This window comes from Peromyscus leucopus, chromosome 7 (assembly GCF_004664715.2).
Source record: "Peromyscus leucopus breed LL Stock chromosome 7, UCI_PerLeu_2.1, whole genome shotgun sequence".
Lineage (NCBI taxonomy): Eukaryota > Metazoa > Chordata > Mammalia > Rodentia > Cricetidae > Peromyscus > Peromyscus leucopus.
This window is the reverse complement of record NC_051069.1, coordinates 49,264,062-49,290,752: the sequence shown is the minus strand read 5'-3', so window position 1 is coordinate 49,290,752 and position 26,691 is coordinate 49,264,062. Positions and strand designations below refer to the sequence as shown.

Below are 26,691 nucleotides of genomic sequence, written 5' to 3'. Positions count from 1 at the left end.
TTTTAAAAAATAAATCATGAACTTTTATTATCCCGAACCACAGAGAAGGTCAAGCCTGAAGTTCGTGGGAACTGAGCTGCCACACCATGGAGGGCAAATGCTGTGGCAGCACCCTAAGAGTGTTTCCTACGAGTCTCCTGGTCACCGTCCCCTTCAGGTGGCCGGCCTATTACAGCAATCACAGACACAAGTCACCAGCAGGCAAGAGGACACAGGTGCTGCTGGCCGCCGCACCCGGGAGCCCGGGAGCCCGCCTGCCCTGTGGTGGTCACTTGGTACCAGGAGGTGGTGAGAGTCCCCCGCTGTGCCGGGTGTCCCCTCCTTGTCCCGTCCCGTCGCTCTCAGGGACGGCTGCTCTTTGGCCTGTGGGTGTTTTTGAGAGTCTGCATCAGCTGTCACTCTGAGTCTGAACTCTCACTCGACTTAGAAGCCTTGTGCTTTCGTTTCTTCCTCTTTTTCTTCTCCTTCTTCCTTTTCTTGTGTTTCTCTTTCTTCTTCTTCTTCTTGCGCTTCTCTCTGCCTGACGAGCTGGAGCTGCTCTCTTCTGAGGTGGAGTCCTCCAGTAACTGCTTTAACTGCTGGATCCTAAACAGATTCATCACAACATGTCACCTGAGAGCAGCAGTGAGCCGGGAATCACGACTACCTTGCTAAAGACGCCCTTTTCATTGTCTTAAAGATCTGTGCATTCTCCCATAGCCCTTATAACCTCTAGCGAGTGCATCTACTGAAACATTCCCACCGCTGTTCTTAGCAATGCAGCTCCTCAAGAACTACAATACAACCAATTAGAAAACCTTTTTGGTTTTGGTGACAGGGTCCCAATGCATTCTAGGCTAGCCTCAACTTCTATGTAGTCAAGAATGACCTTGAACTTCTCATCCTTCTGCCTGTACCTCCTAAGTGATGGTGGTATAGGTATACATCGTAACACCTGGTATGTGCAAGTCTGGGGATCAAACCAAACCCAGGGCTTCGTGCATGGTAGGGAAGTACTCTACCAAGAAAACTACACCCTGTCCCTGCCTTGACCTTGTCCATAGGCCTGTCGTCATCTCAGCACGCCTTAGGCCGACACAGCCAAGTCTAGAATCTGAAGTCAGCTTGAGCTTCATGGTGAGACACTGTGCAACAACAACAACAACACCCCCCCCCACACACACACCAAAGATACAGCACAATGTGACTGTCTGCAACTCAAGGCATGCCTACTGATTATTTAGGGAACTGTAGGAGAAGCTGGCCACTCATTACCCCGACACCTCCGTTCCATCTTGCTCTGGCAGCCCTTCAGTTACCGTGCTGGGGTTATAAGCTGTCCCCACATATCAGAACACTGTTCTAACACTGTGCACTTTCAGATCTGAAGAGGACGTTGGCAGCAATGAGACAGCCTTACCTTACATCCTTCTCATGTCTCTTATTCTCTCGAATGATGTCATACATGGGGTCTTCATGTGCCTTAAGAGTCAGAGAAGGTTATGTTTTGGTTAGTAATCGTGGACTGCTTTATGACGTAAAAATTAAACTCTATGAACTGACACCGGCATTTGATATGATTTTTGTTAAGTTTGAGACTATTTAGCCTTGACTGCCTTCAAACTGGCTGTGGAGCTCAGACTGGCCGGAATTTCTCATCTTCCTCCTCGGCCTCCTCGGTGCTGGGGCTACAGTTAGCATCCTGTAGCCTGATGTTAGATCAGCATCTGTGTTTCTCAATCAGACAAGATTTTACTACGTAGCTCAGGCTTGCTTTGAACCTTCTATGACACCGAGGATAACCTTGACCTTCAAGTCTTGATGCTCCTGCTCCACCCGCTAAGTGCTGGATCAAGCCTTTCGTTACCAGCTCATTTTGAGACAAGGTCTCACTTGTCATACAGGGTCACCTCATACTCTGTCAAACCTGCTTCGGTTCCCAAGTGCTGGGATCCCAAGGAACCCCACCACACACCCACCTTACAACATATTTAATCCCTTTGAAGGACTAGAATTATTATCGGTTTTTTTTTTTTTTTGGCTGTTGGAGGTAAGTGTCTCACTATGTTTTGTGACAATTCTTTGTTGACCTGGAACTCACTATGTAGACCAGGTTGAACTCTAACTCATGGCAATCCTCCTGCTACAGTCTTGAATGCTGGGATTATAGCTGTGTGCCAGCATATCCAGGCCTTATTACTGTAAACACTTTAAGGATATAAAATACTTCTCCAATTAGAATATACAGGAAATAACTAAATATTCCATATAAAGAAATACAGGAGGGCTGGAAAGATGGTCACTGGTTGCTCTTCCAGAGGACATGGTTTCTAGTCCAAGCATCCATCTACATTAACAGCTCACAACCCTCTGCAACCCCTGTTCCAGGTCCTTTGATGCCCTCTTCTGGCCTCCTCGGGCATTGCAGGCATGTGGTGCACAGACAGGCAGGCAAAACACCCTTACATAAAATAAAAATAAATAAATCTTTAAAAACTTTATTAATGACCTCTAAGTTAAGGCGATTCTGCCTCTCCTGGATTCTGGGATTACAGGCATAAGATACCACCTTTGAGGCAGGCAAGCATAGAGGCTAGTTTGGAAACCTGGGATGCCCCTTGTTTTGGGCTATGTGTTTGCCAGTCTATGCACACACCCTATTCTAAACAATGAAGTAAGCTCCTCTTCCCCAGGGACCTCCAAGCACACACAGAGTCTGTCTAATGTGAAGGTATAAATGTAGAGGTCCAGTTGTGCCTAGGAAGGAAAAACTTTTTTTTTTTTTTTTGAGACAGGGTTTCTCTGCCCTGGCTGTCCTGCCTGGAACTCATTCTGTGGATCAGGCTGGGCCTCAAACTCACAGAGATCTGCCTGCCTCTGCCTCCAAGTGCTGGGATCAAAGGTGTGTACCACACGCCCAGCCCCTAAGTGATCTTTTAGGGAGAATGCTTAGTTAGTATCTCATGCCTATGTATAATGCATGTGAATATGATCAAATCAGATGCATTATGGGAAGGGGAAAGTTCAGTAAGAAGAAAATGGTTATATAATAGTCAATCTATCAATCAAAATAGAGAATCACTCTATGCCTAGTGACCCAAACCCTTTAGATCCTATCAAAAGAAGCCACAGGCAAGCATGGAATTCATTATGTAGACCAGGCTGGCCCAGAACTCAGAGATCTGCTTGCCTCTGCCTCTTGAGTGCTGGGGTTAAAAGGTGTGCCACCATGGCCAGCTTTCCTGTGCCGATCCTAACAGTAGATTCTTTCCTAGTGTGTACTGTTGCTTTGATTTGAATAACATACTCTTGTTCTTTGCAAATCTGTGTGTGCTTTTATGTCATTTTTTAAACAGCATTTTAGTTTTTATTTGAGCGCATGTGTGAATGTATGCATGTATGTGGGGCTGCCCATGGAGGCCAGAAGAGGGTGTCATATCCCCTGGAACTGGAGTTACAGCAGATGTGAGCTGCAATGTGGGTGCTGGAAACTGAATTTGGGTCCTTCGGGAGAGCGGCCAAGTGCCTTTAACCATTGAGCAATCTCTCAGCCCCGTTATTATTATTTTAACATTTATTTTGTGTGTGCGTGCGTGCATGCGTGTGCACATTTTCGTGTGTGCCACTGTATGCTCTTGGCAGTCAGAGGACAACTTTCAAAGTCTCTTTTTCCTTCCACCATGTGGGTCCTGGGGCTCAAACTCAGGCCAGCAGGCTTGGCAGCAAGCGCCTCTACTCACAAGCTTAGAACGCAGAAATGGGGCCGCAGATGGCTCGGCGGGCAAGACACCTGTCAGCAAGACTGACCGCCCGAGTTTGATCCCTAAGGTCCAGGGGGTAGGAGAGAACTAACTCTCTCAGGCTGTCCCACCTCCACATGCAAACTCACATACACACACAATAAATGTTAAGAAAAATTGGGAAAGAATGTTAAGAAAAAGAAAGATCCCAAGAAATATGTAAAAATAAACTTAAAAATTATTCTCTCCTCAACCAGGCATAATTACTGTTAATTTTGGGTATATCTTTTTTTTTTTTTTAATTTTTTGAGACAGGGTTTCTCTGTGTAATACTGGCTGTCCTGGAACTTGCTTTGTAGACCAGGCTGGCCTTGAACTCACAGAGATCCAACTGCCTCTGCCTCCCGAGTGCTGGGATTAAAGGTGTGCGCCACTACTGCCCCGGCTACTTTTTGGTACATTTTATAAAGAATTTGAGCCATAAGATACATGCAACTTTTTGTCTGTTTGTTTTGTTAAAGATAGAGTCTCACTGTGTAGCCCTGGCTGGCCTCCAGCTCAGAGACTGAAGCGCCTGCCTCTGAGTGATGGGACTACCGGTATGGACTCCCACGCAAACCACAGGTTGTTTCTCACTTAGGTGTTCATGAACCCTTTCCCTTAACAGTCTCCAGTCTTCAGCAGCATAATTCTGTGGCTGGGACTGCAGCGGGGCACAGTGCTCCCCCAGAATGCAGGAGACCCCGGGCTCAAGTTCTAGCATCGCACAGAGTCTAAACAATGCTTTTCGTTATTCATTTTCTTTTTGTGCTGTGGGATGTCTTTCTGTATGCTGTGACGTGTGTGTGTGTGTGTGTGTGTGTGTGTGTGTGTGTGTGTGTGTGTCTCCCACTGGATAATAAATAAAGCTGTTTTGGGCATAGGGCAAGAAAGCTTATAGTCAGGTGGGAAGTCCAGGGAGACACAGAGAGAAGGGTGGAGTCAGGAGCTCGCAGCTGAAGGAGCAACAAGATACCAGCAGACCAGTAATGCCATGGCCACATGTAGATTAATAGGAATGGGTTAATTTAAGATGAAAGAGCTAGCTAGCAAGAAGCTGAAGCCATAGGTCATACAGTTTGTAATTAATATAAGCCTCTGAGTGATTATTTTATAAGTGGCTATGGACTGCGGGGGCCGGGTGGGACAGAAAAACTTCTGGCTACATTTTTGGATAATTTTATTTGCTTGAGTTCTTGCATGTGTATATAGGTGCATCTGTGTGTGTGTGTGTGTGTGTGTGTGTGTGTGTGTGCGCGCGCGCGCGCGCATATGTGAATGTCAAAGCCCATGGCTGACTTCAGGAGTCTTTCCCCAGTGTCCTCCATCTTATTTATTGAGGCAAGGTATCTCAATTGAACCCAGAGTCTCCAAGACAACTATTCTAGCCAGCTAGTTTCCTCGGGGATCCCCTTCTACCCTCTGAGGGCTGGCATTGGTGGGCTGCTATGCCCACCTAGCATTTGCAGAGATGACGGAGAGTCACACTCCTGTTCTTGTGCTTGCTTGGCAAGCGATATTATCCACTAGGCCATCTCCCTAGTCCCTGGAGGATGTGTACTGATGTTTTGTTTTGTGAGGTAGACTGTTGCTACGGGCCCCAAGCTGGCCTCACACAAGGTCTTTCTGCTGTTTCTCAGGAGCTGGACTGCAGACCTGGCTCACCACACCTGGCCCCGTTGGCCTCAGTTTGGATACACTGATAACCTTAGTACATTCACAGGTTGTGCCTTACTTGGCAGAATTAGTTACTGGATGAGAATGCATACCTCTAAGACGTGATTCATGAAAGTACAATGGGAGATGGTCATCTTAGTAAACACACATTTCCAGCTCCCAAGACACATCTAAGTTTCCATGGGTAGGAAATCCCTCAGCTGAGTAATAAATGTGAATTTATATACCGTAAACTACAAAGAAGGGTTGAATACATGGCGTTGGGTATGAGAAAATGAGTCACTGTTCCTCAGGTTAAGTAAGAGTATCTATCTGTCTTTGGTTTCCCTTTTCTGCGGTGCTGTGGACTGAACTCGGGCTCTGCACATGCCAGGTAAGCATCCACCACAGAGCCATCTGTGTCCACCTCCTGCCCTTTGAAACCTCCTTTCTCAATCAAGACAAGCACTCAGTAAGCTGCTCAGGTTAGTCTTGAACTTCCAGTTCTCCATGCCAGACTGCGGACCTGTTAAATAGAGCATTTGAATAGGAGTCTTCTGTGGGAGCCCGTTTTCAGGTTCCTCGTGGCTTTACCCAGCAGGTCCACGGGCCTGAGTGCAGGTGTCTGAGATGGTCTGCACTTGGCTGTGCTGGGGGAGGAGGTCTTTTGCTCCACCCTTTAGCATTCCTATAAATACCCTGGGCAGAGACAGTCGGGCCCATTGGAAAAGATTCCAGGCCCTCTCGAGGCTATCCTTTATTTTCTATCTGTTTATCTCCACAATCTAAATCCTTTTATCTAATATTTCCTGCTGCTTGCACTCAAGAAAACTCTGGGGAACTGTGGGGTTGGTGGGTAAAGCCCCACAGTCTTCTCCCTCCATTTTCTTTTTTCCCTTCTGAGATAGGGCCTTATTTAGCCCAGGCTGGCCTCAAACTCACTCAGTAGCTAAGGCTCACTTTGAACTCATGATCTTTCTGTCCCTACCTCCCAAGTGATGGCATTACAGGTATGCACTATCACGCTTGCTTTATGCGGTGCTGGGGCTGGAACAAGGGCCTTGTGCATGCTACACAAGCACTCTACCATAGGAGCTACATATCCAGCCCCCAGTCAGCTTTTTGTTAAAGAGGTTATCTGTCGCAAATGCATAACAGGGGTGTATGTACTTATAGAGCCCACGTTCACTAGTGACTACCTATCTCCTAACATTTACCATCTGTGATAATGTTAATATTGGTAGTTCAGGGTTTACTTACAACTCGGAACTGTTCCAACTTCTGGTTGCCTTTGATAAAGAAAGGACATTCTTTGTCGCCTGTTCGATGGCCATACCGTTTGCAACGCCAACCTAAAGCCAAAGAAAAACAATTCTGTAAAATACGGTCTCACCTCACTGAGATAACGTTTCAGTAGATTAATGTTTTCATTAGACTCCAATTCTAAAACACAAAGGATTAACGGATGAAAATATGAAGGTCCCAGAAGATAATGAAGGGAACTAATTGCTTCTTTGGATCTTGTGAGGTTAGGAGTCAATGTTCCATCATCAAATATTTAGGAAGCAATCCACTGCTCTTAGTGTTTTCACTCCATTTCCAGAGTACAGCAGGGTCTGGAGAGAGGCCATGAGTCCCAGCACCCACACGGCGGCTCACAACCACCTACAATTGCACTGCAGGGGTCCACTGCCCTCTTTTGCTCCACGGGCTGCTGTATGCAGGCGGTGCACATGAACTCATACAAGCACACACAGACACACGAAAACAGCTAATAGGGGAGCAGAGCGAATCCTTTCTATTTGAGAAATGGCTCTGATGCTGAGGGCTAGGGATTTAGATCAGTGAGAGAGAATGGCTTTGCATGCCCAAGACTCTGGGTAAAATCTCCAGCTTCACTACAATAGTATCTTAGGTTGAGTAAACCATGTCCAAAGTCCCCACCCCAGCCCCCTACAGAGTCCAGGCTCGAATTTCTAGACTTAAGTGACACTTGCCTCTGACATGCCAGGACTTCCAGCACACACTACTATATCAAGCTTTAGGAAGCCGCATTTTTTTCTTTTTTTTTCAAGACAGAGTCTCACTGTGTAACCATGGCCTGCCTCTCACTTGCGGTGAGTGTGCGTTTGTGCACGTGTGTGCACTAACTGAAGAGGCCAGATGAGGGCGTGGGATCCTCTGGAGCTGGAGTTACAGGTGGTTGTGAGGCACCGGTGTGGGTGCTGGAAACTCAACTACGGGCCTCTGCAAGAGCAGCATGCAGGCCACCCGGAGCTGCTTCTCCAGCTTGGCCTGTTTTTAAGCAGAAGCACAGATTCTCTTAAAATGTCGTGTAACCTAACCTGAGAAAGAGAGGAAGGCTTTGTGCTTACAGAGGTTTGGGCCTGAGGAACCGGTGTAAGGAACACATATGTACATGCTTCAAGTCAACAAAAGCAAGCATACAACTCAAAGGACCTCACTGAACGTGGGCGTGGCCTGAGGTGTGGCAGCCTCTCAGTGTGTGAAGCAGTGATGGGGTCCCAGTATTGCCCTGACGTCTTTTCATTCCATCTAGCTCTGAGGCAAACCAGGCAGCTGCCCAGGGGCGTGAGCCGAGCGACACTTGTTCTTACGTGCTGACCAAGGAGGTCAGGAAGCCGGAGTGCTGCAAAGATGAGCTCATGTGGTCCACGCTAAGCAACTACAGAAAGCGTGTTGTAAAAGGGAGTGACAGTTCTCTGTGGCATGCGCATGTGTGAGTGCATGAGACTCAAGTCAAGGCCAGACAGGAAGTCACGTGCCCTCCTCTATCAGTCCTCTGCCTTATTCCCGTCAGACAGGGTTTCCCACCAACTTGCTGTTTGGGCGAGGCTGGCCGGCCAACAAGTTCTGAGCCCTGTCTCCACCATCTAATGGGATTCCTGGTATGCTGGAGCCGCAGACGCGGACAGCCGCTTGCATCATTTTACATGGGCGTTGGGGATTCCTGTCCTCCTGTGTACCTGCCGCTTTAACTTACAGGAACACAGACCTAGAATCCTAGTACTAGGGAGGATGTGGCAGGCCTACCTGGAGATCCAGGCTAATGGTACTGTGGCAAGGGATCCTGTCTCAGCCTCCCCTTCACTCATCCAAAACAGCCTCCGGAACAATGACCACATCCTTCACTAATGCTGTATGTCAGCAAGACTCAGGGGATGTGAAATGCCAAGGGGTGGATATACACACATCCAGTACGTATTAAAGGTGATGTGCTGGCATAGAGGTGGTGCAGACCCGTAAGTCCCCAGCACTCAGGAAGCCGACAAAACAGGACTGCTAATTCAAGGCCACTCTGGGCTGTGTAAGGAGATGGCATCTCAAAACGACAACAAGCCCAAAAGATGATCCTTGTAATTCCAAGTGCGGTCCGCAGTAAAAGTGAGAGCAGGAAGGACGCCATCCGTAGTGCGCTCTTAGGACCCCACAGGATGGACGAGAGCCTGAATGCAGAGCTGTGCTGGCAGGCCTACGGGACTAGGGACAGCTCAGCAGCAGAGGGCACACTTGGCACAAGAGAGACAGTGTACCACAGAGAACACAGGCACAGATGGAGACTGGATGGGGAGCGGGGGTTGCGATCGGCAGGCTTAGCACTTTGTGAACCATTTTTCTTTTATATTTCTTCAATGTTTTATGTATATTATTTTATGTATTTATTATTTATTTGCCTACATGTCTGTCTGTCTATGCACTACATACATGCCTGGTGCCTAGGGAGGTCACAAGAGGTCACTGGATTCCCAGAACTGGAGTTAGAGGCGGTTGTGAGCTGCCATGAAGGTGCTAAGAATGGAATCCCCATTCTCTTTGCCCCAGTTGGTGGAACTGTTTGGGAAGGATTCGGTGGGGTCACTGGGATCGGGCTCTGAAGTTTCAAAAGCCCACGCCGTTCCTAGTAAGTTCTCTGCTTCATGCTGTGGATGAGACACAAGCTCCCTCCCAGCGACTGGCCCAGCACCACACCTGCCTGCAGCCTGGAGTTCATAGCCTCACTCTTTGAAGAAAGCCCCCAAATCAAACACTTCTTTAAGTTGCCTTGTACATGGCGCTTTATCATGGCAATAGAAAAGTAAGCAGGACAAACAGCCAGTGCTCTTAACTAACGAGCCATCCCTCCAGGCCCAGGACCACTTTTCTTACACCAGAGCCAAGGAACGTATGCAGGCAGGTTCCTGTGCATGCGTGCTCTGCATTGTAGGACCTGCAGCTTCCGTCATGTGGTGAAGAAGTGGGAAAATGGCTGTGAGAAAACAGAACAAGAAGGTCTTGCCTTCCTTCAGAAGCTGCACATCATCACATGCAAACAGAACAAGAAGGCCTTGCCTTCCTTCAGAAGCTGCACATCATCACATGCAAACAGAACAAGAAGGCCTTGCCTTCCTTCAGAAGCTGCACATCATCACATGCAAACAGAACAAAAGCCCTCAAAGCTGACATATCACATGAAAAAAAAGAAGCCCTTCCTTCAGAAGCTGCACATCATCACATGCAAACAGAACAAGAATGCCTTCCCTTCCTTCAGAAGCTATACATCATCACATGCAAACAGAACAAGAAGGCCTTGCCTTCCTTCAGAAGCTGCACATCATCACAAGCAAACAGAACAAGAACACATTGCTGGGGACACCAGAGGACTTCTGACACTCCATAAACATGGCATCAATGGGAGTCCATTTAATGAAGAATGCACACAGAGGTCTCTCAAGATGGGCCAGGAGATAACCTTCCTAAGTCTTTCTTTTCTTGTTTACTCATTTATTTCTATGAGTGTTTTTGCCTGTATGTATACTACATGTGTGCTCGGTGTCCTCAGAGGGCAGAAGAAAGTACCCTAGCTCTAAACTGGAATTATGGACTGTTGTGAGCGATCGTGTAAGTGTTGGGAACCAAACCCAGGTCTTCTGCAAGGGCAACAAGGTGCCTTTAATTGCTGAGCCATGGTACTGTCACGTACAGCACATACCCAGTGTGTACAGAGGCGTGCTGTGGTTTGGATCTGGTATGTCCCCCAAAAGTTCATGTTGAAAACCTGGTCAGCAATGTGGTAGTACAGGGTAGGAGATCCTTCAAGATGTGGAGCTTAGAGTTTAGAGGCAGGTTTTGGTCAAGGGGACTAAATCCTCGCTAATGGGTTGGTAGGCCAGGTCTGGGGTGACTGCACACCCACCTCGTCACTCCCTGCAAGTGTTTCCCTTCAGAACACCCTCCATCGTGTATGATGCAAGCAGGGCACATGGGCCAAGATGCTGATGCTGTGCTGCACAGACCCTGTAGCCATGGGAACGTGGGCCAAATAAACCTGCTCATGACTTTCCCACCCTCACGCATCTTGTTTAGTGACAGGAGACAGACTGCCCAGAGACGTCACCCGAACCCTTGCACACTCACACTGCATGACTTTGACCTCTCTCCCAAGCGGCATCCAAAGTCCTTTAGTTGGTGCATGAGCCAGAAACTCCCTGGCATGCTCATTGCCCGGCACATCTGGAATACAGTCTTCCGGCTTTGTCTCATCCTCCTACAGGAAGATAAGAGTGTAAACAACAGGACAAAACCAAAGCCAAAAGAACAAAACTGAAACCAAAAAACCCAACAAACCAAAACCAAAACAGGACTTGGTCCCTGCTTCCCGCACGGGAGGCTATGGTTGTCTGGCTTCCTTAGTAACATCCCTGGGAACTGGGGGGACAAGCTATCAGGGCAGGAAGTACTCAAGAGCACCAGCACATGCTCCGTGCAGCAATGACGTGACCTCCACACTCTGACATGAAACAGGTCACACAGGTTTCATTCTCTCACAATCTGTAGAAGGAGGAAAGGCATCCTACAACACTAGAGACGAGCGTTACATGAAAACAGCTCTCAGAAAACTACACTTCTTGGGGAAGGCAAACTCCTCCCATGATGCAGTTGAGGAGTCAGAAGACAACCTTGAGGAGTCCGTCCTCACCTTTTCTCTTAAAGGTCACGGTGTCTCCGATGGAGATTTTCACCAGCGAATAACTATTTAGAACCAGAGTGTTTCTCTACTTTCTGGTTATTTACATTTCTTTTACGGAAGTCTTCTGTTCCTTGGCTGCTTCTCTGTGTCCCGGCTACTGAAACACCCTGACCCTGCTGGAGGCTGCAGGGGTCCGCCCTGAGGCTGCAGTGTCATCCTTTCAGGCATCTTCACAGCTGAGCTGAGGGCTCTCAAGACTCCACCCCTAAATGTACTGAGGAGCTGGCTGAGTGAGGCAGACAAGGAAAATGGACAGCAGAGCTTCTAGAAGATACTGCCAGAGACAGAAAGGGCGCCGAGGCTCAGGGACTCCCGTGTGTTTGCACTAGTTCCTTAGGACAGGGAATGATAGCTGATTACATTTCTAGAAAGGTAGATATAGGCTTTGGTTGTGACAAATTCCAAAATTAGGGTTTACCCTGGTTATCTGTAGAAAAGAAAGTGTTTTCATATAAGGAGATTTAAAAAAATCACACCATTTTTTCCTAGGAAACCACTAAACCCCGAAGTATATTTAATAGAGTAACCAAGCCTACAATCGCTTACCTTTATAAATCCAGGAGGAGGTTTCTCGTAACTAGAAAATGAAACACAAAAAGCATCTTCACCAAACATATCAGCAGAAAACAGTGCACAAGCGCCCACGGGGCCAGCAGAGGGCGCCCACGGGGCCAGCAGAGGGCGCCCACGGGGCCAGCAGAGGGCGCCACGGGGCCAGCAGAGGGCGCCCACGGGGCCAGCAGAGGGCGCCCACGGGGCCAGCCTGAGAGGGCGCCCACGGGGCCAGCCTGAGAGGGCGCCCACGGGGCCAGCAGAGGGTGCCCACGGGGCCAGCCTCCCCGGAAGCTCCCCGCACACCGGGTGGTGTCGGCGCTCCCCAGCTCTCAGAGGGTTTCTATCAGGGCAATGATGATGCTCAGAGCTCAACACTCAGACCCTTCTAGATTCCTAGGAATCCACAGAGCGACACAGGACACAGCCGCCTGTGCCTCACTCCTCTAAACCCCGGGCAGTACTCCTTCTCACCAGACGTCTGGAAGGGACAGGAAAGCACAAGGATGTATGCTTTCTTTGTTTGGACTCTTTCATGCAGGGCTAAGCGGTCTTCAGAAGAAAAATGAAAATTAGGTGTGAGAAAAGGAACCAGACTAAGGGAGAGTGAAATGACTCTGTTTTCTGATCTGAGATGAGGAAAAAACAACTTGGTAGGGATTGGCACAGGTTGCTTCCTGTTGCTGTCACCAACGACTTGACCAAATGCAACCCGGAGAGGAAAGGGTTTATGTGAGGTTACAGGCTAGGTGAGGTTAACGCTGAGTGAGGCCAAGGCAGGGGCTGAAGCAGAGACCATGGCTTGTTCTCCATGGCTTGCTCAGACTGCTTTTATACAACCAGTGCCCAGGGAGGCACCGCCTCCAGTGGGCTGGCCCCTCCCACATTTATCATGAATCAAGGAAATGTCCCCAGACTTTCCCACAGGTTAATCTGATGACAGCAATCCTCAGCCGAGGTCCTGTTTTCCCAGGTGACTCTAGTTTGTGTCAAGTTGACAAAAACTAACCAATACAAGGATGGATTAGAAATATCATGAATCCAGAGCCTTTAAAAGGTCAGGGGACGGTCTATCCCTTGAAGGTCCTGAAGTAAATGGCTGGGAGAGATCAAAATTAGCTTCTTAGATTTGGCACAGTGCTTTTTCCAAAGCAGATATTCAAAAACTCTTCAAAAGGAAATCTAGAGTGTGACATGAGATTAACTCAGCAAAGCCAATGGAAACCTGAGCCATTTGGGAAAGGACACTTCCTTCAGCAGCCCTTCATTTCCAATGTCAACAAAAAGTCTCGGGCATCCGGATGGAGAGGAACTTGGGAGCAAAGTACATGAATTCCCAAATCCATCAGTGAGCTACAAGTGTTGAACAAACAACATATGGCTGACTATAACAAGGTCCAAATGCATGAAGATGCATCTGATCACTATAAATGGAATGTGATACAATTACAGATTTTAAAATGTGCTATTATTGGTAAAAGTGTTCCACAAAAGTGTGTTTAGATGTTTTCCCAAGTTTAAAGTAAAGTGGTTGGTATTTATTACTAGGACAAATAAATTCATTAATGTAACACATTCAAAAAGATACTATGCTTCAAAATATTATGTAAATGCTAAGTAAACGAGGTTAAGAAATTAGAATAAAATGTGTTTGCATTGTGGTAGTTAAGAAATCTAGCCGGGTGGCTGGCGGCGGTGGTGGCAGCGGAGGCGGCGGCGCACGCCTTTAATCCCAGCACTCGGGAGGCAGAGGCAGGCGGATCTCTGTGAGTTCGAGGCCAGTCTGGGCTACCAAGTGAGTTCCAGGAAAGGCACAAAGCTACACAGAGAAACCCTGTCTCGAAAAACCAAAACCAAAACAAAACAAAACAAAACAAACAAAAAAAGAAATCTAGGGCTGGCTAAGTGTGGCAGCCCCCAGCAGCCCCGACCCCCGTGCTGAAGCTGCCAGTCAGTGAGTCAAAGTCAGGTGTGGCAGCACAAGTCCCAGCACTCAGGAGGCAGAGGCAGGTGGATCAGGCTAGCCTGGGCTACACAGAGCCTCAAAACAAAACAAAACCCCTGAATGAGCATCTTCCCTCTGTCTCTCTCATCTTGAAGTTTCCAAAAGTAGCTCAGAGCTCACCATGTAGCACAGGCTGCCCTTGAACTCAACACAACCCCCCCTCACCCCCATTTCAGTCCCTGGTGGATGACACCATGGCTGACATTGCATGTTGCACTATCAAATGTAGGTAGATTCAAGAACACCCAGACAACAAAGAGAATGAAAACCAGAACCTCAGGCTGGGGATACGTGCCTCAGGGGGTAGAGTGCATGCTTTGTGGAAAAGAGGACCTGAGATAATTCCCAAACCCATATAAAAGAGAAGAAGAGCTGGGCTTGCTGGCATGCACTAAAACCCCAGAGCTGGGGAGGCACCGACAAGCAGACCCCTTGGGCTTACCGGCCAGTTAGTCTAGCTCACTCGGTGAGTTCTAGGCCAGTCAGAACCTGTCATTGGATCACTTCCCAGGGATGATGTTAAAGGCCTCCTCAGGCAGGTACGTACACACGTGTACACACGTACACACGTACACACACACACACACAAATAAACAAATACATGTAAGCCAGAAATCAAAACACAAGGCAAGCCAGGGCTGATGTTGCAAGCCTGTAAATGTGGCTGCTAGGAAGACTGAGGCAGAAGATACGGCAAATCCAGGGGCTGCTGGGGCTACACAGTGGGTAACCTCAGCTCATTTCAAAACAGAAAACAGAAGGAGGCCAGGGACACAGCGCAGTACTACAGAGCTTGCCTAAACTTCACAAAGCCTCCCTCCGTTCAACCTCCAATGGTGCAAAAAGGGCAAATAACAAACAGGGGCAGTGGAGGGGAGAGCGGAAAACAAAGAAAAATGAATGAGTGCAGTCACGAATGAAACAAGGACAGGATGGAAAACAGTGCTCAGAACAAGTAAATGTTTTTGACTTCATGAATGTTATATCTTTTTATTTTTAAAATTTGCATATGAAGTATTAGCTATTGTATTAGTCAGGGTTCAGTCAGGAACAGAATTGATCAAATGAATACATGAATTCTCTCTCTCTCTCTCTCTCTCTCTCACACACACACACACACACACACACACACACACACACACACACACACACACACACACACTCACTCATTATAGAGGCTTAAGTGCTGTGGTTCCACTACTCCAGTGACTGTCTTCCAACAGAAAGGCCAGGAAGTAGCTGTTCTGTCCCAGGCTGGATGTCTCAGCTGGTTTCGGTCTATGTTGTAATCTCAGAAATGTAGGTTCTAATGCCAGCAAAGGAAAGCCCCAGCAGCAGGACAGATGGACTTGACAGACAGACTGAGGGCAAGTAGGCAAAAACGCTTCTTTCTTTTATGTGGACGGCCACCAGATGTGGCCCAGACTTAGGGTGGGCATCCCTACTTCAAATGACCTGATTAAGGAAATCTCCCACAGCTGTACCCGGCGGCTTGGTTTTTAGTTGATTCCAGATGCAGTCCAGATGACAACCGAGATCAGTCGTCACAAGTCCACCCCTTGTCAACTTGACATCAATCACATTTCCTTATGTCATGTTTAACGTCTAAATGAAAACAATAAACATGTCAGAATTCCACCTAACATGATCTAACTACAGCATGTACAACCACAAATGCGCTGTATATTTTAGGATAGGTGGCAATATCCCTCGAGGAATGCTTACTCTTATACAGTCTCATAACTTAAATGTGATAATAACCATTGATATTACCTCAATTGATTGTTATATTACATGAAGAAACTAAAAAACAAAATAGTTTAATATATGTGCACATATGTACAAAAACATGTTCTTAACAAGATAGGACAAAAATACTCTTGTGAGTTATAAACGTAGTGTCTGCAACGGGTCACGTGGCTTTAGCTGGTATTTATAACTGCCGTCCTCTCTTCCCATTCTGCATCTCCTCCATCCTCAACAAGCACCTCGGCAGGCCTTGGCTCTTTCCCTGGAGGAGTGACCCACACCTTCACTCCTGAGGACTCTGTGCTCTTTGTCCCCCCTGCCTGCATTGGGCTGCTGCAGTTTCCCACTGACTTTAATCCCAGGACACGGTAGCCCCAAAACATCCCCTAAAGGACCTCCTGCACTCCAGACATAATCTTCCTTACCTCCATTGTGGAGAGGTGTGGTGGTATTGTGTTCCCCCAAAATATTGTGCACCCTAATAAACTTATCTGGGGTCAGAGAACAGGACAGCCACAATATTAAACATAGAGGATAGGCAGTGGTAGCACATGCCTTTAATCCTAGCATTCCAGAGGCAGAAATCCCTCTGGATCTCTGTGAGTTCAAGGCCACACTGGAAATAGCCAGGCATGGTGACACACGCCTTTAATCCCAGGGGGTGATGGCAGATAGCAGAAAGGTATATAAGGTGTGAAAATCAGGAACTAGAAGCATTTGGCTGGTTAAGCTTTCAGTTCAACTGAGATTCATTCTGGATGAGGACTCAGAGGCATCCAATCGGAGGAAACAGGATCAGCTGAGGAACTGGCGAGGTGAGGTAGCTGTGGCTTGTTCTGCTTCTCTGATCTTCCAGTGTTCACCCCAATAACTGGCCTCAGGTTTGATTTTATTAATAAGTACCTTTAAGATTCCTGCTACAGAGAGGCGATCCAATTTCCCCATGGTAATCTGGATAAGTCACCCCTGCAGACACTGTTATTCCATTCTTAGACTGTTGGCTTAAAGGTATCAGAAGACAAAGTGGCCAGCAGGAAGTCTGAGTTTCCAGTTCATTGGAATGTTTGTTATGTCTTCAGGTAGGAGCTCTCCACCTCCCCCATGAAACCGAAACTTCTAGAAAAGCAAAACTTAAGGTGGCAGAACAGGAAGCAGACATTTCCTATTAGGTCACTGGGGTGACAGTGAGCGGAGCCGTTCAGATTTCACCCCTTGAATCCTGGACCTGCGGATCCTGGCTATGGGAGAAACTGTACCATATACACCACCTTGTGGAGGACCCCCCTCAGCCCTCCAGGCTGCTGACACTTAACTGGTGCTTTAACTGTGTCTTCAAAAGGCCACTTCATCATTCTAGCAGGCCAGCTGTCTCAGGATGGTGGGAACATGGTAAAATGTGGGCCCAAGGTCACACTTCTCTGGCTGTAAAATCAGTTTCTTGGTCAGAAGCAATGCTGTGTTGAATATCATGATGGTGGAGAAAGCATTCAGTAAGTCCACAGACCGGTAGTTTTGGAGAAGCATTATGTGCAAGAATAAACATCTGTTCCAGTAAAGAGAAAATGTTGGCCTTCCTTCCCATGAAGGAAGTGGTCCAGTGCAGCGGACATGCTGCCGCCAGGTTGCTGGCTGGTCATCCCAGGGAATGGAGCCATAGCTGAGGCTCACTGTTGGCCTCTGCTGCTGACAGACCTGGCACTCAGCAGCAGCTGTAGCCAGGTCAACCTTGGTAAGAGGAAGTCCATGTTGTCAAACCCATAACCTCTATGTCCGCCACTCTGGCCACGTGGTTCATGGGCCCATTGGGCAATGACAGGGATGGCTGGAGAAAGAGTGTAGACCCATCAGGAAACCAGGCCTAGTCCTCTTCCTCAGTCAAGAGATCACAGGGTACACCTCCTGAGATCTTGCTCGTACAGAAGACACTGTAACTGGAGCAGAAACCACAGGCATTTGGGCAACTTCTTCATGTACTTCACTTGCACCATTAGAACCTGCTTGGGCCCGAACATGAATATACTGTTTCCATTGTTTCCATTGATATGAACTGCTGCTGTGTATATCCTACTTTATGGCTGTATTAGTCAGGGTTCTCATAGAACTTATGGAATGAATCTCTCTCTCTCTCTCTCTCTCTCTCTCTCTCTCTCTCTCTCTCTCTCTCTCTCTCTCCACACACACACACACACACACACACACACACACACACACACACACACTTATTGGAATGACTTACAGGCTGCAGTCCAGTCAATCTAACAATGGTCGGCTGTGAACAGAAAATCCAGGAATCCAGTCGTTTCTCAGTCCCACAAGGCCTGATGTCTCAGCTGGTCTTCAGTAGATGCTGGAATCTGGAAGCAGGCTCCAACGCCAGTGAACAATGGATGTGCTGGCAAGGCGAGGGGAGACAGGCAAAGAGCAAAACCTTCCTTCTCCCATGTCCTTAGGCTTCCAGCAGATGTGGCTCAGATTAAAAGCATGTGTCTTCCTGCCTCAAGATCTGGATTAAAGGTATGGGTCATTCCACCTCAAGATCAGAATTAGAGGCGTGTCTTCCCTCCTCAAAGGTCTGGACTAGAAATGGATTTACCCACTTCAAACCAAGCAGAATCTCTCTCACAGGCGTGCCCTGCACTTCTGGATTGTAGTTCATCCCAGATATAGTCAAGCTGACAACCATGAATAGTGGTCACAGTGCGTCAGGTAATATCCACACAGGAAGAGCAGCTTAGTTACACGGTAACTTGGTGGCCCATTGTCCAACGTTCAGATTCCATTAATGCCCAATAGCAGGCCAAGGGCTGTAGATGTAACCGTCTTGTTAAGTAAGAAACACAGAGCCAAATACAGAGTTAAAAGCCAAGAGGTCAGAGCAATAGCTAAGAGCTGAGATTAAAAACCTTACCCTTCACTGCCGCTGCTGTCCTACCTCTCTGCAAGAGACCTACTTCCTGTGTGTTTGTCCTTTTTATTGACTTTCTATTCTTCTGCCTTCTCATTGTTTGTAAACCTAACCGCGTGACCTCCTCTTCACTGCCCATCTATACAGACCTCCAGGTCTCTATGGTTGGTATTGAGATTAAAGGCGTGTGTCTCCATGGTGGTGGTATCCTTGAACACACAGAGATCTGCCTGTCATGTGATCGGGATTAAAGGCGTGCGCCACCACTGCCAGACTTCTGCTATGGCTTGCTATTAGCTCTGACCCTCAGGCAGCTTTATGTATTAAAATACAAATAAAATCACATTTCAGTACACCTAAAATATCACCATAAAGGGCTGTCTGTCAAAGGGGAAATAGTTTTCTACAGATACTGGTTGAGTTTTGCTCCCAAATCCCAAAAGTCTCTACTGTGATTTTCCTAAGGGGCCTGCCAAAGGCCCCGAACAGCATCCCCGTCTGCCACTGCCACCTCCATACCATAAGGTCTGCAGGATCATGTGGTCCAAGTGGGACAGCAGCCTGCACAGCAGCCCGGGCCTGTTGAAAAGTCTCTCCTGTCCCAGGCCCCACTCAAAGCTAGCAGCTTTCTGAGCCACTTGGTATATGGGCCAGAGTAACACACCCAAGTAGGGAACGTGCTGTCTCCAGAATCCGAATAGGCCACTAAACGCTGTGCTTCTTTCTTGGTGGTGGAGGGGCCAGGTTTAATAACTTATCCTTCACCTTAGGAGGAAGATCGCTGCATCCCCACACCACTGGACTCCTAAGGATTTCTATTGGATTTATTTCCCATCCTCTGATGCACATAGCCATGACCAACAAATCCAAAGTGGTTGCTACCTCCTGCTCACTTGGTCCAATCAGCACAATGTCACCGACAGAGGGGACCAGTGTGAAATTTTGGGGAAGAGACAGATAATCAAGATCTCTTTGAACTATGTTATGACACAGGCCTGGAGAGTTAATCTACCCTTGGTGTAAAACTGTAAAGGTACTGCTGGCCTTGCCAACGGAAAGAAAACTGCTTCTGGTGGCCCTTATCGACAGGTACTTAAGAAAAAGCATTTGCAACCTGGCGGTGGTGGCGCATACCTCCCAGCACTCAGGAGGCAGAGGCAGGTGGATCTCTGTGAGTTTGAAGCCAGCTTGGTCTATAGAGGGAGTTCCAAGACAGGCAGGGCTACACAGAGAAACCTTGTCTCAAAAAAACAAGCACCACCACCAAAAACAACAAAAGATACAGGGCTGGTGGTTCCTACCATATCTCCCTTTAGCCCTTCTATCTGGTCTACACAAAAGACAGACTGTAGAGAACTGAGAGTTGACTATCAAAAACTCAATCAAGTAATGACTAATATTGCCACTTATGTACAAGATGTCGTGTCAATACTTGTGCAGATTAATACATTTGGTATGTGGTTTGCAACTATTGATTTATCAAATACTTTTTCCCCCCATTTTGGTTTTTCAAGATGGGGCTTCTCTGTACATCTGCTCCACCCCTGCATTTTTCAAGTCCTTGATGGTTGGCATTAATTTCTGCAATTCCTCTTGGGATGCAGTATTGTCTTTGGTTCACTATTTTCCCTAGTACAACTCCAGCGACTTCTCCTTGGCCTTTCCAATCATAACAGTCCTCACTCCATAGGTCAGGGAACCGATGTGGGAATTCTGCCAGTTTCTAAGTACATCTATCCCAATTATATATTCTGGAACTGGAAAAATAAATACAGGATAAGTTTGGGGGCTCACTGTGAGTTGGATTTCAGCCAAAACTCCATTAACTACCGGGCTCCATAAGCCCCTACTTTAACACAGTGCTTTTTGGGGTCTCTTGGAATCACTGTCAATTCAGAACAGGTTTCCAATAGACTCTGGAAAGTCTGATTGTTTCCTTCCCCTGTGTATAGTTACCCTTGTAAAGGCCATAGATCCTTCTTGGGAAGGGTGGGAGAAAGGCTAACAGTAAACTCTTGGGAATTTTAGCAAGATCCTTCCCGAGAGGAACCTGACAGTCCTTTCATTCAAGGTGTTCTGGGTCTGCAAATACTCCCTCTTGTCACAGTCCCATGTAGCCTATCTTTTGCTTGAGAATTCTTCTGCTTATACAGATGAAACAAAACCATAGTACGCTTCTTACCTATTTCATTCCTAAACACATCCTGACTAATTAGCCAGTACCAAAGGTCCATAGGAGTCATGCCATCATAAAAACCACTTTGCCTGTGATGCCTTTATAGGTCAGGCCATTACAGACATTGCTTTGCCTATGCTACCCATTAGGATAACTACGAAACCAATCACATTTAATTCATCTAACTAGCAGCAACATCTCCATCCCTAAGGTCTGGCACAAGGAAAAGGGTGATGACAAAGATCTTCAAATGTACTGGTGTCCCCTCACATTTTGCATCTTATAAGATTTGTGAAGGACATGTCTTCTGGGTGGAAGGTTAGGTTTTACAGTGTACCCACTCTAGCTTCATCAATACTAAGACAAGGGATACCAGGCATCCCCAACTCTTTTTCAGTAGGCCATCTTTTGACAAATGCTTCAGCAAACCAACCACCTTTTGACACCTTTGAAAAAAACTGTATGAGCTTCCATATTAAACCCAGAATCACCACTCAGTGGGCCCACATCAATAAACTCATTCGGATACAGTTTTATGTCCCTTCCACCATTATCCCACACCCTTAAAATGCATTCTCATACATATCCCCCAAACTTCTGCTTCAATGAATTAGCAAACTCATTAAGCTCCTTAGTGGTATGGTGCACCCCCTCATGGACTTTACTTCCTATCTCTCCTCTAGGAGCCTGCCTTAGGTCTGGCTATAGATGTAGAGGCAACTATCCATGGGCCCCGGGGACACCGGTACCTAGCCTGGCATCTCTTCCAGGAAAGTCACTGCTGCCTGGCAGACAATGATGGTGAATCCCTCAGGCAAATGCAGAGAGGGCAATGCCACAGGGGTGGGGCATGGGCGCATTCTCTGCCACAGGGGTGGGGCATGGGCGCATTCTCTGCCACAGGGGTGGGGCATGGGCGCATTCTCTGCTAAGGGTGGAGAGACGACTTCCTCAGGTGAGATCAACCCCAGAGAATCTGCGGGTTCAGAGTCCTCGGCCTCAGTGGGGTCCTCGCACGCATCTCCGTCCCAAGTACAGGATCCCGTTCCTTAGCAATCAGTGCCCTTACTTTAACTGCTGACCCGCTCAGTGGCTGGAACTTCAGTTTTGTTGTAATTCAGCCAATCTTATAATGGGTGCTTTGGCCGGATCTTCCACGGATGAGCTCGATGGCTGCTCAAGAGAAGATTCCCTTCCAGCACCCACTCAGAAACCATTAGGCTGTTTACGCACATCTGGAGCCAGTCAATTCTATCACCGAGGTCACACTTTTCCTTTGTCCCTGTACCCAAAGACGCTGAGAGCAGCCAGCCAGCACTGTTACTCTCCTTATTTCCCCTCTAGTTGTTGAAAGTTTTATGTGCAGTCACTAAATTGCTTGCTCCTTACGATAGGTGAATCAGGGTCATCAAATGCATTTATCTCAGTAAGTTCTTCAAACAGTTCACAGCATGGACTTTTAGCGCTCTCTGTGCTTCTAGGAGAGGCTTCAGTAACTGTAGTGTTGGCAAACTGCAAACCTATTCCAAGAAGCCGACAGCTGTTCAGCCTACAAGGCTGGACGTCTCAGGTGCTCCTTGGTAGATGCTGGAATCCTGAAGTCGGTTCTAATACCAGCGACGGTTCAATCATAGGAAACAGAGGCTTTCCGTATCTTCCTGTTATCATCACTCGGCTGTGCATTAAGTTAGCATTATCTCTGTGTAGTACTGTTAGGATATTTTATTATATTTTTATGTACTTATTTATTTGGTGTGCTTGTATGTATGTGCCAAGGCATGTGTGTAGCGGTCAGAGGTCGACTTGCAGGAGTCAACTCTTGCCTTCTGTCATGTGGGTCCTGGGAACTGGACCCTGGTCATCAGGCATGGCAGCAGGGCTTTCCCACTTGCTGAGGCATCTTGCTGGCACAGAATATTTGATTTTAAAAAACTGCTGCTGAAGTAGCGGATTGGAGTTTCAGTGGCACCTGAGAGCCGGCTCAGTGGCTAATGGCACTCACTGCTTCTGTGGAAGGCCCGGGTTTGGTACACAGCATCCACCTGGTTCCTCACAACTCTAAGCATTCATCTGGCTTCCTCTGGCACCAGGCATACAGATGGGGCAAGTACATATACAGCCTACATACAGGTCAGAATCCCAAGTCTGTGAAATGGCCCTGGACAGAACATACTTCTGCACAGTGGCCGTGGGGTCACAGCTCCAACACTTACAAAATCAAAACATAAAGCAACTCCGAAAAACGCTGAAGATGCTCCCCATTCTTCAGCATTCAAATATCCAGCCACGACTGAATTATTTATGTAAAAATAAACAAGCACATCTATCTCATTAGTATGCAAACTTGCTTTTGTCTTTAATAAATGGTAAAATTATATGTATGAGAAAGAACTGTTTTAAATAAATTTCCTTATGACTCTATCAGTAATGTTTGATTTGTATCCCCTAATTTATACACCCATATGCCTGCAGTAGTGTAAACATTTCTCAGGTGAAGTGAAAGGGAGATTATGTGGAAAGGGAGATTATGGAATCTATTTTTAAAAAGGAACTACTTGTTTTAAATAAGTTAAGTAATGAAAATTTTTTGGTCTGAGTTTATCAGATGTTACTGGACTGGACATCGTTAATATATATAATGGAGTTTTTTATCTGAATCTGTCAAATGTTAATGGACTAGACATCATTAATGTAATTTTTGGCTGTATATATTGTATATATTTATTGGATAGTTTTTCTTGTATTAGTTATAAGCTTTCTTTAATTTTAGACAAAAAGAGAAGAAATGTGGTGGTATTGTGTTCCCCAAAATATTGTGTACCTTAATAAACTTATTAAGTGTGGAAAGGGAGATTATGTGGAAAAATTTAAAGAGGCCCTGCTCTAGTCTGAGGTGTTGAGACCCTGTCTTAAGAAGAAATGAACAAGATACACGGGGTAGTGAGGGCCGGGATATAAAAGGGAAAGTTCAACAAAACAAAATGTGCTGGGTGGATGGCACCTGAGGAAACACGGAAACACGCAGAGACACAGACAGACAGACACTCAGAGGCACACATAGACAGACAGACACACAGACACACACACACACACACTTGTCTGCATAACAAGGCACCTGAGGAAACACGGAAACACGCAGAGACACAGACAGACAGACACTCAGAGGCACACATAGACAGACAGACAGACAGACAGACACACACACACACACACACACACACACACTCGTCTGCATAACAAGGCACCTGAGGAAACACGGAAACACGCAGAGACACAGACAGACAGACACTCAGAGGCACACATAGACAGACAGACAGACAGACAGACAGACACACACACACACACACACACACACACACAGACTCGTCTGCATAACAAGTAAACCTCTGTTCTCCAATGCTACCACGCTCAGCGGCCCTAAGCTCTGTCCCTGCTTCTGACTTCTATCCTGGTGCAGTCCGTACAGCCGCGGCCGCCACCCTCCGTCACCTCCGCACGACGCCACACACCCGCGCCGCAGGTCACCGGGCTCCACCTTCGGCTGGGGAGGGGTGGGCAGCCGCCTTCCCGCGTGTCTTCCGCAGTTTCCACCCGGAGCTTCCCGCCCGTCCCGTCGGTGGCAGGGGACCCGAGGTCTGCGTCGCACGGTGCCCAGAGGCCGCGGGGCTCAGAACTCGGCCTCCGGACGCGGCCACCGCCGCCGCCACCGTGGCGGGACACCAGCCGGCCTCCCTCCCGCGTAGGGCGCCGGGGGCCCGTCAGGCCGCGACGCCCACCCGTCGGCTGCGGCCGCTGCAGGCGAGGCCGTCCCCGGGCCCTGGGTTCCCGGGCCGCACCGTCCCCAGCCCGCGGCCCCGGCCCCGCCGACTCACAAGGACTCCAGGTGCTTGAGCTGCTGCAGCTGCTGCGCGTCGTGCCGCCGCCGCTTCTGCTCCCGCCGCCGCTGCAGCTCCTGCTCCGCCGGCTCCCGCGACCGCCGAGAACCGGCCCCGGACGACATCGCCACCCGAGGCGGGCTGGGAGGAGGCGGCCAGACGCTTCCTCCGCCCCGCAGCGCGCCCCCGCCCAACGTCCCGCCGGCCGCGCCGCAGAGCCCGAGCTCCAGCCGGGCACCCGCAGACAAGCCCCGGCGGCCCCCGAGGCCTGCGGGAACTGAAGCGGGGGCGGGGCGGAGGGCGGGGCCTGAGGGCTTCCGGGAGCCCAAGTCGCCTGAAGGCCACACCCACTTCTGAGGCTTGCTTCTTGATTTTTTCATTTTTAGTATATGTATATATATATTTGGTTTTTCGAGACAGGGTTTCTCTGTAGCTTTGGAGCCTTTCCTGGAACTCACTCTGTAGCCCAGGCTGGCCTCGAACTCACAGAGATCCGCCTGGCTCTGCCTCCTGAGTGCTGGGATTAAAGGCGTGCACCTTTATTTTTTATTTTTTATATTGTTAAGGTTTTAATTATTTGTGGCTGGACGAGGTGGTGGAAGTCTTTAAATCTCAGCACTCAGGAGGCAGAAGCAGGAGGACCTGTGATTATATGAGGCCAGCCTAGTCCACAAAACGAGTTTCGGGCTAGCCAGGACTATAACGGTGAGACTGTCTCAAAGGAGAAAGAGAAACTATTTAAATTCCATGTGTATTTGGGGTGGTGGTGCAGGAGTGGGGTGTGGTGGTCGTACGGAGTCCAGGAGAGGGCGACAGCTCTCCTAGAATTGGAACTACAGGCCGTGTAATGCACCTTTAGTGACTGCTGCGGACCGAACTCTGGTTCTCTGTAAGAACAGTATGCACTCCTGAACTAAAAGCCTTTCTACTGCTCTCTGGGTCCTTGTCCTGTACTTGTTACCTGTGGATTCATCCATTTGGAGAACAAAACGACTTACCCTATAAAATCTCCAGTTTTTCCAGTGCATGTGATGCGTAGTAAAACACAGACCAATATATATATAGTTTTTTACCAAGATTTTTGGTGCTGCAAGTCAAAATAAAAAGCAGAGTCACAGTGTGTCCCCCTGAAGAGCACCCTTGCTTTTCCTCCTGTGGTCCTGTAACCAGAGTCTCAGGCTAGAAGCCTCATTCTGAGCATTCCAAGTTTGGTATTACCCGAGGAGAGCAAAGTGGAATCATAGTGAACAGGCAAGGAAGGACTTTAACCTGCTGTTAGTTCCAAGCCAATAGTGAGATCTTGTATCCAAAGTGTGTGTGTGTATATGTGCATGTGTATGTGTGTATGCGCGTGCGTGTGTGCGTGCGTGCATGTGTATGTGTGTATGTTTTTAGGGGGTTAGAAATGAAGGGATTTTAGTCACTATAGTCACATTGAGAGAACAGCCGTCAAGCATTGCAGTCCATTTCCAGGCTACTGACCTGAACTTTAGGCATAATAAGAGGAAGAATTGGGGCAGGGTCAGTTACCAATAATTAAAGTCTTGGTCAAACCGTGTTCCAGTCGGTCATCTCAATCCCCATCAGGCACCTGCAGATCCAGGTGAAGAGTCCACGCCTTCCAGCAATAGACGTTTCAGAGTACTTGCTATAGTATGCAGGAGAAGAGCAGGCAGGCCCCACAGCACGAAGCCCACGGCTAAAGAGCACCATTACTTCACGTCTATGAACTAGAATTGATGCTCGGCACCGGTGCTTTCTTGTGGTCTTTTTGGAGGGAGATGAAGAAGTAAGAGACACGTTTGTATGAGGACATTGTCGCTGCCTAGAAGCTGTTGGTTGTTTAACAAACCAGGAGGGGCCTACAGAGTTCCATGACATATGCTCAAGGATGCAGAAGTAGTAACCCATAGAGCTGAAATTCAAAGATGTTAGTCGTGGTTCGAGGCTGAATTCTGAAACCATATCTGGTATCATTGCTGTAGCC

The 26,691-nt window shown here is 47.8% G+C and overlaps 1 protein-coding gene across 1 annotated transcript; it reads right to left on the bottom strand.

Annotated features, from left to right (window-relative positions):
* On the bottom strand, window positions 1-24,976 carry Rp9 (RP9 pre-mRNA splicing factor). The gene is made up of 6 exons (XM_028872556.2): window positions 24,702-24,976; window positions 11,989-12,019; window positions 10,830-10,959; window positions 6,675-6,766; window positions 1,400-1,461; window positions 1-585 (listed from the first exon to the last, which is right to left on the bottom strand). The coding sequence occupies exons 1-6, from the start codon at window positions 24,827-24,829 to the stop codon at window positions 396-398; spliced, it is 633 nt and encodes a 210-aa protein (XP_028728389.1). The 5' UTR covers window positions 24,830-24,976; the 3' UTR covers window positions 1-395.
* Window positions 24,977-26,691: the final 1,715 nt, after the last annotated feature.

Bases quoted from the DNA above. Each gene is read 5' to 3' on its own strand.
- Rp9 (XM_028872556.2), bottom strand. From the start codon at position 24,829: ATGTCGTCCGGGGCCGGTTCTCGGCGGTCGCGGGAGCCGGCGGAGCAG. The intron at 12,020-24,701 runs GTGAGTCGGCGG...TTCATTTTCTAG, and splicing joins CTCAAGCACCTGGAGTCCTT to TTACGAGAAACCTCCTCCTG. The intron at 6,767-10,829 runs GTGAGTGTGCAA...CTTTGGCTTTAG, and splicing joins AGAGGTCAAAGTCATGCAGT to GTTGGCGTTGCAAACGGTAT.